The sequence below is a fragment of the Plectropomus leopardus genome, chromosome 16 (assembly GCF_008729295.1).
Source record: "Plectropomus leopardus isolate mb chromosome 16, YSFRI_Pleo_2.0, whole genome shotgun sequence".
Lineage (NCBI taxonomy): Eukaryota > Metazoa > Chordata > Actinopteri > Perciformes > Serranidae > Plectropomus > Plectropomus leopardus.
In genome coordinates this window covers 8733113-8750225 of record NC_056478.1, presented here as the reverse complement: position 1 = coordinate 8750225, position 17113 = coordinate 8733113, and the positions used below count along the sequence as shown (strand labels likewise).

The 17113-nt window shown below is 40.1% G+C and overlaps 1 protein-coding gene across 1 annotated transcript; it reads left to right on the top strand.

The window, feature by feature from the left end:
* Positions 1 to 1633: 1633 nt before the first annotated feature.
* gpatch2 (G patch domain containing 2) lies at positions 1634 to 16825 on the top strand. Its single transcript, XM_042503662.1, has 10 exons — positions 1634 to 1798; positions 4759 to 5002; positions 5841 to 6394; positions 7500 to 7564; positions 7742 to 7939; positions 8932 to 9052; positions 10655 to 10694; positions 11522 to 11586; positions 11813 to 11901; positions 15430 to 16825. The coding sequence occupies exons 1-10, from the start codon at positions 1749 to 1751 to the stop codon at positions 15597 to 15599; spliced, it is 1596 nt and encodes a 531-aa protein (XP_042359596.1). The 5' UTR covers positions 1634 to 1748; the 3' UTR covers positions 15600 to 16825.
* The last annotated feature ends 288 nt before the right edge of the window (positions 16826 to 17113 follow it).

Below are 17113 nucleotides of genomic sequence, written 5' to 3'. Positions count from 1 at the left end.
TGGTGTATGTTTGATAGGCTGGCTGACTGCTTGCAACAGGCCATCCACTTCTAATGTGAAGCCTTTTTCAATGAAAGTCTGCACTGTCCTCTAGTGGTGAAAAACATTAAATATATATAGACATGGACTCAAAGGACTAGAGTTGCACACAAGTGCAACTCAAGTTGTGAACTCAAAACTACCTCCTAACCAAACTTGACCTATTTACTCATTGACTACTTATTTATACATTTTAGTCTATTTTACTATTTTATTAGATGGTATGTAATTTTATTAACATTTTTATCTATTATTATACTTTGGGCTGTGATCCTTTTATTTACCTTTTATCTACTCTTTACAGTATCTTAAATTATTACTATTTTATTACATTTTCGGTCTTTTTTTTTAATGGGTTTTATCATACCTCTGGTGTTTCCTCATTTATGGTAGTGTTTCTTTGGTTCCTGGTTTTAATGAGTATTCTTATTTAAGTGCTTTAAGTAATTATAAAGTCTTGCTTTTTTGTCCATATGCTTGTGTGTGTGTGTGTGTGTGTGTGTGTGTGTGTGTGTGTGTTGTGTGTGTTTGTGTTGCCTCTGACCCCATTCTGAGCATGTTGGTGCCGTAACTGTCGTTTGGACATGAACAGAGCACCTGTTACATGTTCAAGTCCAAGTGTGCCTGTTCCAGTGACCAGTGTAATTAATATGACTCTGTTGGTACTGATGTGTTTTCACTGGTGACCTTTGGTTCATATTTGATAGGCCAGCTGACTGCTTGCAACACATCATCCACCTCTAATGTCAAGCCTTTTTCAGTGAAAGTCTGCACTGTTCTCTAGTGGTGAAAAAAGTAAATACATAAGGACTTGGATTTTAAGGACTAGAGTTGCATTTACTTGCAACATTAAACTCCATGGGTCTTTGGCAGTAAGTTAAAGAGGTGGGATAAGGTCATTGTTTTGCAAGTCACAAGTAAGTCTCAAGTCTTTGCACTCAAGTCCCACATCGGGTCTGAAGTCAAGACAAGCCCTAAACTTCTTTAATCACATTTCCTACGGTCCTTAAACATATCATGTGCGACAACGGTCTTTGCTGAAAAATAAACAAACAAAAACAAGTCAGAGCTTAAAATAATGATATTTCATCAGAATCACTTTATTCTTAGTATTATTTAAAATTTCACCCCAAAAAAAAAATCTAACCAGCATGTACGACAAAAGTGAAAACCTTTTTTCACCTCTACGATTTCGTCTTTTATTTAAAAGTCACAGGGTAAGTTTTCAAATCTAATAAATAATTTACGGTGGAAGAAGGGTCGTGCATCTTCCCCAAGTTACTCAGGGAACCTGAAAGAAAAATGTTTGTAGATTCACTGAAGGATCAAAAAATAAAGATTAATAATAAAAAAAAAAAAAAAAAACATATAAAATAATATAAAAAAGAAGTCCCACCTCAGCCACCACCTCCTCCAATACATTACGAACAGTCCCTTAGATAAAAAAAAATCACTTGTATGATAAAATTATTATTATTATTATTATTATTATTATTAATCCTTGCTGCTGTGTTAGCGTTGCTCTCTCAATTTTAAAATTTCCTGCAGCCCATGAAGGCAGCATCTTACCTCTAGCTGCTGTCCTCCTCTTGTCGCATATTGATCCAGCAGCTAGTTGATCGTTAGCTTTTGTGTCAGGATGGTGTCTGTGGTGTGTATCTGTTTGTCCGTACTTTCTGGCTAAAGGTATCCGGCATTTGGCGGCTTTAATGTTCCGTGCAGGTAATCTAAAAACCATCGGCAAAGCGGGAACCGGCTGGTAGGTGGTGTTTGAAATCACTGAGACGTAACATATTGTTCACGTCCACTCAACTCTCGTGAAATCAGCCAGCTAGGGAGCTAAAGCTAGCCATGCTAACTGGCTAGCAGCAAAGCTCGTCTGAAAGGGGTTTCATCGTTTTTTATTTCCGGGCGACAGTCGTTAAAAGTAACATAGGTTAAGAGCTCTCAGTCTTCATTTTTAATGGTAGTTAACGTCAGCTTATTATTTTTAGCTAAAGTTGAACGTTTGTTGTAATTGTGTTAGCTAGCTTACTAGCAATAAACCGTTAGCTCGTGAAGCTAATAACCAAAACAGCTAACTAAAGAGGAGTAATGTCAGAGGAGTTTGCAAACAACGACATCACAAGCTTTTAAATCAGACATCTGAAGATTTATTTAAGTGAGTATTACGCAGTGAACTCATCAGGGTGTTGCACCCAGCTTTGCTCGACCAAATGAATGATAAACTATGTGTTAAATGCAAATAATTAGCTATCGTGCTAATGTGAGTTTCATAGCTACCTACAGCTAACGTAAATGTGGATGTCGGTTAGTAATCTCACCAGCTAAGCTAATAAACGTTACAGAGCTTATTGTAAGTATGTCACCGTTTTTCGTTAAACATACAGTGCAACTGTTCACATGTGGTTTAGATCAGACATTGATATTAACTCAATAGAGTTGTACGGATAAATAAATGATATTTTCAATACATGAAAAAAGTCCAATAAAGTGGAATGACACGGGAAAAGGCGTTAAGAAAAGGAATTCCTTAATGTCACGATGCGTCCACCTCAAAAATAAACTGTCCCACACACATGATAAACCAGCAAAAGTCACGGAATTTCAAAATATCGTTTACCAGGACTGGAAAAGTCATGGAATTAGTAAAAATCATTGAAAGTTTTGAAAAAGTCATGAAATTTTGTTGTATGTAATGAAATTATTTATAACCTATCATGGGAACATTTTTCCATAATTTAAGGTAAAGGCAAACTTTATTTCTGTAAGTTCACTGTTGGCATTAAATGGGTCAACTTAGAGCTGCATGATATATCTTTTCAACATATTGCGATGTGTAATAGCTGCATTGAAGGCAAGCGATGTCAAGTAAGGCAAATTAACTAATTTGCTTCTAGATACAGATTGAAAATGTACATAATTTACTCAGTTTCCATGACTAATACCAACCAAGTCTTCCCTTTTAAGACAGATTACTTGTATATCTAATATAGTTCGGTGGTATATTTGTCATAGAAAGCAAAACCTTTCTGAGTGTGTGAGTGTAGAAAAGTACCATAATATCCACAGTGAAGCGCATGCTTTACCAAAATTGAAATTTTATTATCTGTTCTTGAAAAGTCATGGCAAAGTTTTGAAAAAAATGTCCATAAAATGTTTGGGAACCCTGGCTGGAGGTATGATGTTGTAAGGGTCATGAATGTATTTATCAGAATTGCTTTTATCGTATGACCCCTCGCGGACCCTGAGGTCCTCTGGTACCAGCCTTTTAATTATTCCTAAGGTTAGAACAGAAACCCTCGGTGAGGCATCGTTTCCCCGTCTGTGGAACAGCCTGTCGGAGGACCTGAGTGCTGCAGAAAGTGTTTATATTTTTAACCGCAGGCTCAAGACCCACCTTTTTAATCTAGCTTTTAGGTAATCTTTCTTATTCATTTATTTATTGTTATTTATTTATTTATTCTATTAATCTACCAACTTGTTAATTTATTTATATTTTATATTTATTTATTTATTTATATTATTAAGATTATTATTTTGTCAACTACTACTTTATTGTTTATTTATTCTGTTTTTTTTTTTTTTTTTTTTTTTACTCCAGCTCTGGTGTTTCCTCACGGAGGGCCCTTTGTACTGGGAGCTGTGATTGGCTCTGGCTGTGGGGGCATCGTCGTGGGGGTCGCCCTGTCTTGGCTGGATGGGGGGGTCCTGTCTACAGCTTCATGGTTTTGGCATGGACTCCCCCGTCTGTCTGGGGCGGGGTGATTTGTGTTGCAATGTCACTGTGAGCTTTGATCAGCTCCTGGTCCAAACGGCCCTCCATGATGGCGTTTCCTCATTTTAGTCCTCTGCTCAGCCATGTTTCTTATCCAAAGCCATTCTGTTCTGCGCGTTTTTAATGTTGTCTTTCTGTTTGTGTTCTGGGTGGTGGGGGGGGGGTGGGCCTGGGAAGGGGGTGTTGGTTTTATGTTTAGATGTTGTTTTATGTTTTAACTTGTGAAGCACTTATCCAGGACAATATGGTTGAGGCGCAGGAGGATCTACTAGGAGGACAGTGATACAAAACATATTGCAAAGGAGACTGTTTATCGGTTCCAGGGGAACCAAAATAAATGTGTAGGAATGATCCAGTCAGTCACCAGACATAAACCCAAAAGAACATTTGTTCAATAAGCTGAAGATCAAGATTCAGCAACAGGCATACATGAAGTGTCTTGTAGCTGGTATTACAAACAAAAGCTTCTCCACAAAATATTAAATGTATTTTAGTTAGCATGTTCAGTCCTTTTTTCCTGTGTCATTTCACTCGCTTGCACATATTTGTTTTTATGGATTGATATGGTATGATTTTTTATCTGCATTGTTGTATTTAGTTACTATCAGTTTCATGTGAATAGCTGCATCGGAAATATTTTTAATGAAAGAAATGTTTATGTGTTGAATTCTTATTTTCCCCACTGTAGATTTATGACAATGATAGTCCCATATTTGCTTGTCGCCTCCTCTCCCAATGGCAATTTGCAAATCATTCCTACACGCGCACACAGATTTTATTTTATGGCCCGCTATGTCAATAAGTCACCCAGCAGCACCCATATCTGTCGTGCACACACTGCTCATAGCTCCAATAAAACACAAGTTGTACTTATACACTCTTGTAAGTGTCTCTACTTGTAACAAAATGTTTTAATCAGTTTCCCCTCTTTCCTTCCTCAGGCACTTTCGCCGGACGATGGACGAGCTGGTCCATGACCTGGTGTCAGCACTGGAGGAGAGCTCTGAGCAAGCAGCCCGTGGTGGTTTTGGTGACGGAGGAGACCATGCACTGGCCGTGGGCTGTCTGCTGAAGAGGCAGGCTCGGAAGCGGAGGGGCAGGAAAAGACGCTCGGATAACCCACACCCGCCTTGGGAGACGGGCCACCTCAGTGAGGGCTCAGAGTCCAGTGTGGAGGAACACAAGGTGAGTGGATCGGTGATTACACTGACACACAGTTCTTCAACTTAAGACCTTTCATTTCTTGCTGCAAACTTCTGCCAAGAAAAACTGAAAGGTCCTTGAGAAAGACACTTCTAGAAATGTTGGTGCCTTGTTCACCCTGTGTCCTTGCAAAGTGCAAAAAATGGGAGCTCTCGCAAACAAGTAAGTCATTACTAGATTGAGAAGGAAAAAGGATAGCTTTTAATGCAACCTGACTCTGGATATTTCACAAGGAACATCTGTCTTTGTTCCTCTTTCATACTAGACCCAAGAAAAATCATCCCCAACTAGTGGGCTGGGTCCAAAAGTGGGTCGCCGGTCCACTCTTAAGGGACCACAAGTGACTTGTGAATGTGCTTTTATTTTGAAATGCTGTTTCTGTTTATTCTTACATTGTGTTTTATTTCTTTGTATTCTAAGCCAAGATGTTTACATTTTGTGAAAAAAAAGTGTGCTGCTATTTTATCTAATGTGTGGGCCTTAAACTAATGTCAGAGGAGAAATCTTGACTCAGTGGCCAGACCAGTTGGGAACCACTGCCCAGCATTCATGTCCAGTGTACGTGAATGATCTGGTTATATGCGCCTTTAGGCGTGTTAGTATAAATTGAGATTATTTCTGAAACAATGCTAAAATGCTTGTGTGTTCAGAGATCGTTTTTATTATAAAAAGCTGTTTCAGAATGAAAATGTGTTACTGTAGATGTGACCTAAATTCAGCCTCACTCAAATATCGCTTTGGCCGTATTAACATCTTCAAATTTGTTTCCTAATTTAGCATCATAATCCCCATCTGATATTCACCATGACGTGTGTTGCAGGACTACCGTGCCAGTACAGGAGGTGTCTCTGCTGCCAACAGCCATGCCCGCGACAACAGCGACTCAGATGAACAACTTGGCCCCAAACGGCGCACCCTTCTAACAGCTGACACAGGACGTAGCAAGCGTCCGCTTTGGCCAGACGACTTGGGCGTCCTGGGGTCCGCAGAGGGAACTCGCAGCCTCAGACGGAGACGTAAGGTCAAACGTATGGCTGTAGACCCACCTGCGGAGTCAGAACCCCCCTCCTCAACCATGCTAGGGCCCCCACCTGTCCCCAAAGCCCGAGTTGGCGGCAGGCCGCACAGACTGTGTGCAAACGAGGGCAGGGGTCCCATGGAGCTCTGTGGAGGTGGACTGATGGGGCCAGGAGGAGGAGGGAAGAATAGGGTGAAAAAGAGGAAACTGGCCCCCCACAGACTGGGAATGGAGGCTGCAGATGAAGGGGTGGTGGTGGAGAGTGAGGACCCCATCTGTTCTCCAACGGAAGGGTCCAAGGACAAGATGGAGTTGGAGGAGCAGAAGGGCTCAGATGAGGACATGAGTGACAGGTGGTTAGTGTTTTGACTTTTGTTTTTTGATGTTTCCAGAAGTTGCAAACTCCTCTTTCTCTGCTTCTGTATACTGTGACACTGTAGGTCAGCAGGTGAGGATAAACTCTGTTCTGTGTAGGGCTGGATATCAGCCATCAACTAGGTCAGAGGTTCGAATCATCAGTTGGAGATCCTCAGTCGAATGAAGTAGCATCAAGCTGAGCAGTGTTTTTTTTTCTGTGCAGTGTACTTCTGGGGACATTTTGGTCCCCAGATTTAACTGCAGAGTGCTCTTGACTTTCACTCTACACTTTGCGGTTGCGGACGTGCCGGCAACGGCATTGAGGGAGTCAGAGACCGCACTGCTGCTGTGAATTTTCAGCTCACAGCAAGTTAATACGACACAGTCTCTGGCTTTTGTTGATAAGATGTCATTTTACGGCTGCTTGTCTTTAGACAACATGTAACATTTAAAAAGCTTTGCCTCTGTTGTCAAGGGCTCTGATGGTCATGGAAAACCTGGAAAAGTACTGGAATTTCATGATCCAGGGTTGGAAAAGAAATGGAATTAGTCAAAATTAATAGTTTTGGCAAAGTTAGGAATTTTGTTGTGTGCGATGACATTGTTACAGTAATCATCTTGGATAACTGTCCACGAAATTTAACTTTAATGAGAAATGTATTTTCTGTAGCTGTCGAGGTAACGTAGCTCTAATATGTGTCAATGTGAGACAGTACTTTGTTTATGATCACGTCTTTCTCATTTCCTCCCCCGCGTTAGGACTCTCTCCTCATGTATGCCAGCTCGCCAAAATTATGCTGGAATAGTTTGAATCTGATATGTTAAAATAATACGTGAAAAAATCATGGGTCCTTGAAATATCTTGGAAAAGTTTTGACATTATGTCTATGAAAACAAGTGGGAACCTTGAAAAAAGGGTGGTAGAAAAACATATTTATAAGCTGTCAAAAAAATAGCATTTTAGTATAAATACCAAAACTTACGCCATGGTGTGTGTGTGAGCTTGCTAGTTTATCCTCCATTAAATAATAAATGACAGTGTTCTTGTGTGAAAAGTATTTAAATACTTTTTGTAATTTCCATCTTCTACTCTCTCCTTTTCAGTGAGACCAGCAGTGTCAGTAACAGCAGTGATGGAGGCCTCTACACTAATGACGAGGGAAGGCAAGGTACATCTCAGATACGTTTTAAAATTAATGGTCAGACCTAAAAGGCGTGAACACAGTGTTGTTTTTCTTTCAGTAAAAAATATTTTCCTCATGTGATGGCAAGTCAACACAAGTGCATCTGTGGTGTTGCTGATGAACCCGAGGTCACATTTCCTGCCTCTGCTCTCTCTCCTCCAGCTGATGATGAGCAGAGCGACTGGTTCTATGAGGGGGAGCCGGGCTCCGTTTCAGGGCCCGGAGGTGCTTGTGGGATAGCGGGAGTGGTTCCTTGGTGGGAGAGGGAGACGGGGTCAGAGGAGCTGGACCTAGCTGACCCCGTCTTCAACAGCATCCTCACTGGATCCTTCCCACTCATGAGCCCTGGAGCACAGAGAGGTAGGCTGGCTGGAAACATGGACTGTACACTTGAACAAGGACTGTAATAAATGTCTTTTGAATGTGGCTTATAATGTATTTTGAAAGTAGTGAAAGGTTTGAGGGCCAAATGGGAAAGCGTAGCGGCATAAATGTCACTGTGTTGTTGCAGTCTCACTCAGGACCAGTAGGAGGCAAACACACATCAAGTCAATAATCAGTGCTATATAATCTTGTTGTACAATAAATGTAGGGAAGAAAATCCTCTACCTGTGCCTTTAAAAAAAACCAAAAATTATACATACAGATAATACATAAATGATCAATTTTCACAGAATTTCCCAGTACTTACAGAATGCAGTCCATCCCAAGTGGCGACCCTATTGTTTACAAGATTCTTGTGGAATAAAAGTCATAAGACATTGAAACAGTTAAACTAAAAAAAAAAAAAAAAAAAAAGAAGAGAAAAATAATATTAATATTGAAATATCTTAAATAAATCTTTCAGAATTCTTAAAAATGCTCAGACATGAGAAATAGGATTTTATTCTTTTTTTCTGTCATTGTGTTGTCAGATTTCAAAAATCATAATAATAATAATAATAATAATAGTATTTTTTTTAGATTATATGGAATTTGCGGAATCCCCCTTTGCATTAATGTTATCAGAAAAGTAATCACTCTACAACAAAATATTTGGGCAAAGTTGTCCCTTATCCAAAACAATCGATGTTGGTTCACGTTATATTTTTTTAATTCAATTTTGGTTGTTGAAAAATTGGTCTTAAATATCAATCTGAGTGGCATTAAAAATGTCTTATAAAAGTCTTAAATGTAACTTGCCTCAAATTGTAGGAACGCTGGTTTATCAGTAGACATAATACCGTTCTCTCATTTACTGATATCCAAAAAGATTCTATGCATTTAAATATTAGACTGATCAAACTAATCTTATCATTTATATAATCATGGTTGTTACTTTATTGCTGATGAACCTGCACCGTGTTTGTCAGGGTTCCAGGCTCGGCTGAGTCGTCTCCATGGAAACCAGCAGGCATCTCAGGCGGGGCTGCAGGGCAGCTCCAGCCAAGGCTTCAATGACAGACTGGGCCGACAAACCCAGGACTCCCACGAGTGAGTCCTCATCCTTTTAAAATCGCTATTAATTCTGCCTGTTACGTATTTTCCTTTGCTTTTATATTTGTGAAGGTCTTCAAGTTGCATTTTATTTTATGAAAGGTGCTTACAGTGTACACAAGGTTTCCACAGCCATGAAATTCCTTTTTTTCCAGGCCTGAAAATGCTTTTGAATTAACAGAATGTTTCAGAATCGTTCTGAATGAACATCGTTTTGGGTATTTTTTTTTTTTAAAAAATTGTTCATAAAATTTTCAAAACATGTCTAGCATTATTCAAAATATGTTAAAATATAGTGTTACGCTTTGTGACTGTTGCTGGATCTTCGCTTTTCTATCCCCATAGAAACCAGGCGGGGCCTTGGACTTTTACGTAGTACCTATATGTGGCGGTCTGGTCTAATGGCATATGCAGCAGGTTGGCGGCAGGAATGTATAACTTGCAAGTAAAGATAGATTCTAGCAGTTTGCTTATTTGTAAATGCCTGGGAAGTGTTTGTTCATAGGCCTACGCATTTAAACTACTTCTATAAAGTCATGGAATCAAGGTAAAATATTAAGGGAAAGTTTTGGAAAAATTTGGATAAAAACTTAGGAAAATAACCACCTTTCAGCGCCAGTGTTCTTCTAAAAGCAATTTGGATTTAATTGTCTAGGACACTAAATTGATTTGTAGAAAGCATAGTTAAAACAGGGTCCCCACGTACCCTTAAAAAGGCATTAAAGTAATTAATCTAGAAATAACATCTCAATTGGTGTTAAATTAACTTTAAAAATCCTTAATATGCTCCGACATGGGAAGTAGGATGTTATGAATCGTTTTTTTCTTACATTGCATCTTAAAATCTCAAAATAATATCCAACATTATTTTTTTGTTAAATAATTTAATAAATTCCTTTTCTTAAACTGCTCTTGATGGGAATCCAAGCAGTAGAATCTCACATGGAGACAGAGAAACACGGATCGCCCAGAAAACAGGCCAGAAATGCCAGATATTTCCTAATTCTTTTTGAAAAGCAAATAGCTACTGTTGTGATAATATGTTTATTGTCTTCATTGTGTTCCACTTTAGAAAGGGTTGTTTTTTCAACATTTGACGTGGATCATCTATTTTCTATTATTCTCATCTATTTTTCTGTTTTCCACTGGACAAAAAAAAAGGCATGTTTTATGTTACAATAAACAGTTGGGCAAAATAAAATTGTGCTCTTAAATTGGTTTTAAATTTAAAATTTTATTTTTTTAAATTTTATGCTGTAGTAACCCTGTTAGAAACAAAATAGCTTTAAATTCAAAAGTATTTAGACGATATAAAAACAAAATAAACTGGAATACGGATAAAATAGATTTAATCATTTTCATTTACTTGTTCCAAATTTAATCAGTTAAAAGTATTTAACTGTAAGTTCCTACAGTCTAAATGCTAGTCAGGTTTCCAAGTTCATGTCTTAAAAGGTTGTTGGGCTTCTATAAAAGTTTCTGGGATGGACAGGGGCCAGCCCTTCACTTAAGTCAAGACATGAAGATTAATAGCAGTTTGGTTTCTGCTGCCTTGATGGGAATTTGAGGGTCTTAATGTCTCTATTATATCTCCAACAGGCCTTGGTTTAGCTCAGGCTCGAGGAGAGAACACGGACAGGTGAGCCATGTTTCTTTTCTTCATCTTACTCCCTCTGAAATGCAAAGTGATCTATTACAAGGACCCAATGTAGCAGCCCATCCAGGATGTTGCAGTCACGACAGTTAACGCAAAGTCAGTCAGTCCCGGTGAATTCTCCACGACCTTGCAATTTTGTCCAATATCTGCAACTTTTCTGCAAATTTGACCAATCATTGTAACCAGTGTAAATCACTAGTTTCATCATGATATGATACTGATACTTTGGACATCGATACAATATTTGATGATATCACAAAGTCTGCAACGATACGATATTGATTTGATTCGATTTGACTCGATTTGATTCGATATGATACGATACGATACGATATATGTTTTTGGAGCTGGCGATCGATATGAGCTGATATTATACTCTCATTTAACACAATCAATTACAGAAGAAGCTGCCACCTCTTTTTTTTCTTTTTTCTTTTGGCCAAAAAAGATAAAAACAACATATAAATCATTGGAAATAATTAAACTGGTTCATCCAGTCTGAAAACGCTTTCTGGAAAAAAATGTTTTCATTTTAACTCTGATCATGATCTTTTTTCTAAAACTTCAGGGCTATCTGACTTACAAACTTCTCCCAATGTCCCAAAAATATGAATTAAAATCACTGCATTTTTTTTTTAGAAATGTTGCCATAAACTAAGACATTCTGGATCACAACAATCCCTAAAAAAAAAACCTGTGAAATCCTGGAGGGACTGAACATGTGTTAAACACACCAGAATTGTGTTGCTTGCTAACTGCTTGAACATTAACTTGAGTTTTTCCTCCTCTTTCCTTCTCTGCCACTTCAGTTGCATTGGGACCCACGGTCAGACAGAGGGCATCGGAGAAGCTGTTCAGTAAAAACAGCCAGCAGGTGAGAACAACAGTTTAACTTAAAACACGAATGATTTATGACCAGAACTCCGACTCATTTCCTTTAGTACCAGCTTTTGTCTCTGCTGCAGTCTCATCGACATAACTCCCCCCTGGTTTCACAGCGTTCAGTGGTATTTTTCAAATGAAAAAGAATACTTTCCACTGTGTTATTTGAGATCAAACTAATGCTCCCATATTTTTGTCTCGCTTGGCTGGTTTTGCAGACAGACCAGCGGGCACCTCGGCTCTCTATGTACAGGGGATGTCAAGCGGAGGCGAAAGGCAGCCCCCCTCGGTTCCACCGCCCCCTCAGGTATTGGATGCAGCCCTAGCTACACCTAACACACCATCTGGCACTTTTTGCCAACTGCCCCTTTTATTGTATTTTTGGCTCTCACTTTCTCGCTTGTTTTCCTCCCCCTCTTGGTCGAGCTCAGTATGTTCACCAGCCTGCTTTCCTCATTGCCGTCTGTCTCACACATACTCTGACGTACACACAAGGGACAGGGATGAAAAAATGACAGTTTCACAACGCATTTTTAAAAGAATTAATTGGGAGACGGGAGTCCCTCATCCTTAATGTTGCTCCCTCTCTCCTCTTTCATTATTAAACCATGCTTTAGCTCTCAACCCCCCTTTCCTTCTAAGCTTTGTTGGACAAGAGTCAGCTGGTCAGTCATGCTGTCAGAGCAGAGATACTGGATTAGCTCTTAGCCAGTAACACTTGTGCATCACCCCCCTCCCCCAAAATACTGCCTTTACCTCTGGGCCAGCTGATGCTTTTCGAGAGACGAGGTAGCAAAGCTTAACGCTGTTACGGCACATTTCCACTAGATCTGGCAACAGCGCTTTTTCTTCATTTCCTATAAAGATCAGGCAACGCAATGCATGATGGGAGTGTTGTGGCAAGTTTAGAGGAAGTTGTACAGGGCTTTATTTGCATGTAGTAAACCAGATTCAACTTAATTTAAATTAGTCCCTCCAGTTTAGGGATGTCAACGGCTAACTGTCAGTCAGTAAACCCCTGAGAATAAGTTTGACCTCTTATGCATGTTTGTCTGTAGGTCAGTTTTTCTTCTACTGCGATTGACCCATCACTAACCCACCTTAGCTCACTCCGACTAACAGTCAACGCGCTGCCGAAACTAACAATGGCGGCTGCCAATGTCAAAGACTTATCTGAAGATGCTATACAGAACTGTTGGGGACAGAAGCTCCTTATTTCACACAGAAGGGTCTTCACTATGCCGTGATGTTAGCGTTGGTAACGTTACAGCCAAGTTAACATTAATGGTTTTTAGTTTGGTGGGCTTTAACTACAAGCTTTTGCTACAGCTAACACTGATGTCTGATTGTCAAAGAACAAAAACCAGCGGAGAGTAGAAGTTGACAATAGCCTTATTCAGCATGTTAACACAGCTAGCTGTCTGTCAGCAAAGCCAGCAGAAAAAGGAAAAAAAAGACATTTACATCACAAAACATTACAACTTCACCACCTTTAAATGGATAGTGCTTTGAAATGCTGTGCTGGAGCTCACTGAGTCAATGAACGGCGGACGAGCCTTTTCGAGCCTTTTGTATTTTACTTCATTTTGTTTTTTTCTTAAAAATGTAACGGTTAGTTACTGTTTAATGGATTTTGGGCTATCAAAAACAAGATCAACCAAAACTGACATGTGAAGTGTTGCGTGATGCACCTGGCTTAAATTGGACCAAACTGTCAAACTAGCTAATGTAGTTTGAAAATGAAACAAGATTCAGCAGTGGCGCTGCTTATTTCTGGCCTCAAATGTTTTCAGAAATAGATTCTGATTTGGTGTTTAGACGGAATAACAGAAAGTTTATGAGCAGACCACCGTGTTGGTTCTTGTTTTAAGTGGCGAGCAGAGAACCAGGGACCGCCCAACGAGCAGCTTGTTTATCCTATTAGGTGAATTCTATGACAGGACTCAGGAGAGAACCGAAACCCGCCTACTTTTCAGTGGGTACGCTTATGAAGCGGCCATTTAAGTGGAGCAACTCATCCTCTAGCATCCTTTATTTCTGGTGGAATTGTGCCGTTAGATCAAACTCCCAATATAGTCTGAAGCCAAGTCCCGTTCCTCGATATAATTTCGACCGTGACACCAGAATTGTATGCACAATGGAGTACCAGCTAAAGACAATACAAGAGTTTAATGTTTTTAGTTATGAGCTCCCTTTCTCTGTGTATCCCCTGACTGAGCATTGCTAGTTGAAAATACAAGAAAGTTTCAGTGACACTTGAGTGTTGGGGAAATGTAAATTTGATTTACTTTATTTATTGTCCAGAGTGACACAGTAGGCGAAGCATTGCAAATATCAAACACATTTGATTCTCACAGGAGTGGAAACAGCAGGTGCTGACCTTACTGCACAGTGGCGGCAAACGCCTGCCAAACTCACGTCCTGACAATTAGGCTTGAACCCACGAGAGACTCAACCACCATGTGTGTAAACGAGCATGCGGCTTCACCCTGCGCTTCAAACAAATCAAGACGGGATTAAGAAGGGCAATAGGTCGGCATCTGTGACTGGACCACGAACTTCCAGGAAGGGCGAGGACAAGATGAACACAGTCTTTTTGAGACAGACGTGGGCGTAGTTTCCCTCACTGGTTGCTTTACTCCAGGAGTGAAATTGTGTCAGTTACATGTTTACGTTACTGTTCTTCTTAGATGTATCAAAGGAGCTTAAGCGTTGTAGTAGAGTGATAGTGTTGGAAGAGATCCTTCAGTGAAACAAGTTTTACATTATTTTTTAATAAAGAAGCAGCACCAGACTGTTGACAGAATCACAAATGAGCAACTTTCTCATTATTTTCATGACTGATCAAGTTGTTAAAAACATGCGTATCACAAGTTCCTTAAGCCAAAGGTTCAAGGCCATCTTTGTTGTCTGTTTAGGGGAAACATAAAACACATGTGCAGGGAGCCAGAGTGCTATTTGCTATTGAGCATGTCGATAGCACTTTGGATGAAGGAGAAGTGACATCTCTTGTTCCTCATAACGGTTGTCCTGAAACAACGTCTTTATGGTAAAAGCTTTAACTCATCCGGGAGTGAATGGTCCTGGCAAATCAATATAGCATAAGCCCATCTGTGTTAAAAGGTTATGACAAAAGACTGCAGTGATTTGCAAATCCTCTGGACATATATTAGAGTGAATACTGTACAAAAACATTTTTGTATAAATATTCCTCATTTCAACTTCACAAATCAGCTGGTCGGCTTCAAATCCAAAATGTTGCCATATTGGTGCAGTCTTTTTAATAGACTGTCATCTCCTCTCTTCACCCCAAAAAGTAAACAAACGTGAGCTGCTCTCCCCCCTCTGCTGAAATCTGCTATCACATGACACTAGTTGCTCAATTAATACGTTAACAAACATGATATTATATTAATCATGCTGTCATATTGCTTATTACTAGTGCAATTTGAGTTGGGTTTAGCGCTGTGACTAAAGCTACTTTTAAAATTAACTGAACGGGACCTAAGGACAAATACCGGCTCAGCTGGTTTGCATAGATTAAACTGGTTTAAGTTCGTACACCAGACCGGCAAACGTAGAAATTGCGCCAACTCTACTTTGTACTGTATTCAGTTGAATGCATGTCAAGACAGATTTGCAAATCATTGCATTCTGTTTTCATGTACGTTTTACACATTGTCCCAATTTTTTTGGTTTTGGTTTTTTGGTTGTAAATGCCCACAACGTTTGCCCTTTAAGCTGCAGGAACCCTGTGATATATTGGTGCCCATTTTAACTTCTCTCCTCTCCGTCTTTATCTCCCTCTTTTCTAACCTGTGGCATCTCCTTTCAGGAGTGGTCGGTGAGAGCGCGCCTCCCATCCCTGACTCCAACATGGGGAGTCGAATGCTGCAGAGCATGGGCTGGAGCCCGGGGATGGGTCTGGGTCCAGAGGGCAGGGGCATCACCGAGCCCATCCGGGCCACACAGAGACCCAAAGGCACAGGTTTAGGTTTCAACTGAACAACTGGTTTGTGGATCCTGAACCTGACATAAGCTGGGACAAGACGCCCCAAGAGTTACGAGGAGAGAGGGAGGTGAAATGCTGCTCAGGGCGATGAATGATAAAAAAACGTCCCAGAATAATCCAAACATGTGAGTCATAAGAAGGGAAGGAATGAGGCTTTTTTTAGCAACAGAGTCTGTGATGAAAGATAAACTTTCCCATATTGGGGAAACGGCAAGAAGCCGGGGAGATCCACACGGAGAGAGAGAGAGAGAGAGTGACACGTGAAGGTGAATGAAATTGTGCAGGAGAAAAGTCCTCTCAAGAAACTCCATGTGGGAGAAAATAAATGACACTGATGCCTCATTGTTAGTGTGTTAAACTGGCATGCTGCCTCAGCCCCCTTACCTCAGACACCATCTTTACTGGCCCAAAAACTGAGCCAGTGATGACAGTGTGGTTTGTTTTCAGTCAGCTGTGTTGGTTAGTGAATTAATGATAGATGGTTTTGGTCCGATATTGCACAAGAAGACTAACTGAGTTGGCCATACCTCAAACTTTAATTTTAGGTTCCTTTTAAAGGTAATGAAGGATACACTGTACGGATGTGTGTTGAAATATGTGGATCTTTTTTCCATCTATTTTATTGTTTGTTTAATGGCAAAAGTCGTCATCGGAATGTTTTTATCTATCCAAAACAAATATAAATATAAAAATCAAACCCATAATCTTACCTTCATTTAGCACCACTATGTATGCATGTGCAGCTGTGGCTGCTGCTGGTTCTGCTCAAGAAAACACACTGAGACACGTGAGGTCAAGTCTTTCATAAGTAATGTTTGTACCGCAGACTGCAGCATTTAGCCTACAATAGTCATATTTAATTGCCACTTTTACGCTGCCTGTTTAAGGTGGGATTATAGCGCTGTTATGCCACCTCGCCGTTCTGTATAAAAGGTACAGTTGCGGAGAGTAGAGTTGTCTGGCCTTTAAGCCAGCGACAGAGGTAGTAACAGCGTTGAACCGAGGTCTGTGTAAGAGGGACAGCCGGCAGTTATGCGTGTGACAAACCGCGGGAGATATAAAAAGCAGCTCAGCAGCTAACTTAAAGAAGTGGAACAGCAGCTGTAAATGTCCACAAATTGGGCGAACAATGACATTGGGGAGCTCCTGACCCAATGAGCAGAAAACAAGATCCAGGGTTCCCACATGCATGGAAAACCTGGAAAAGTAATTTTCACAATCACCTTTTCCAGTCCTGGAAAAGTCATGAAATTAGAAGAAATCATTGAAAGTTTTGGAAAAATCATGGAATTTTGTTGTGTAAGAAATTGTTTTCGTAATCCTCCGTGGATAATCCTCCGCGTCATGCAACACAACAGCATTTTTTTTTCCTGATTGCTGATGACGTAATGTAGCTTGAGTATGTGTCGATTTGTGACGTTGCATTTACCATCACGTACCTTTCTCCATTTTCTCCCCATGTTCCATCTCTTCCTTCAAGTATGCCAGTAAGCTAAAATTATATTTT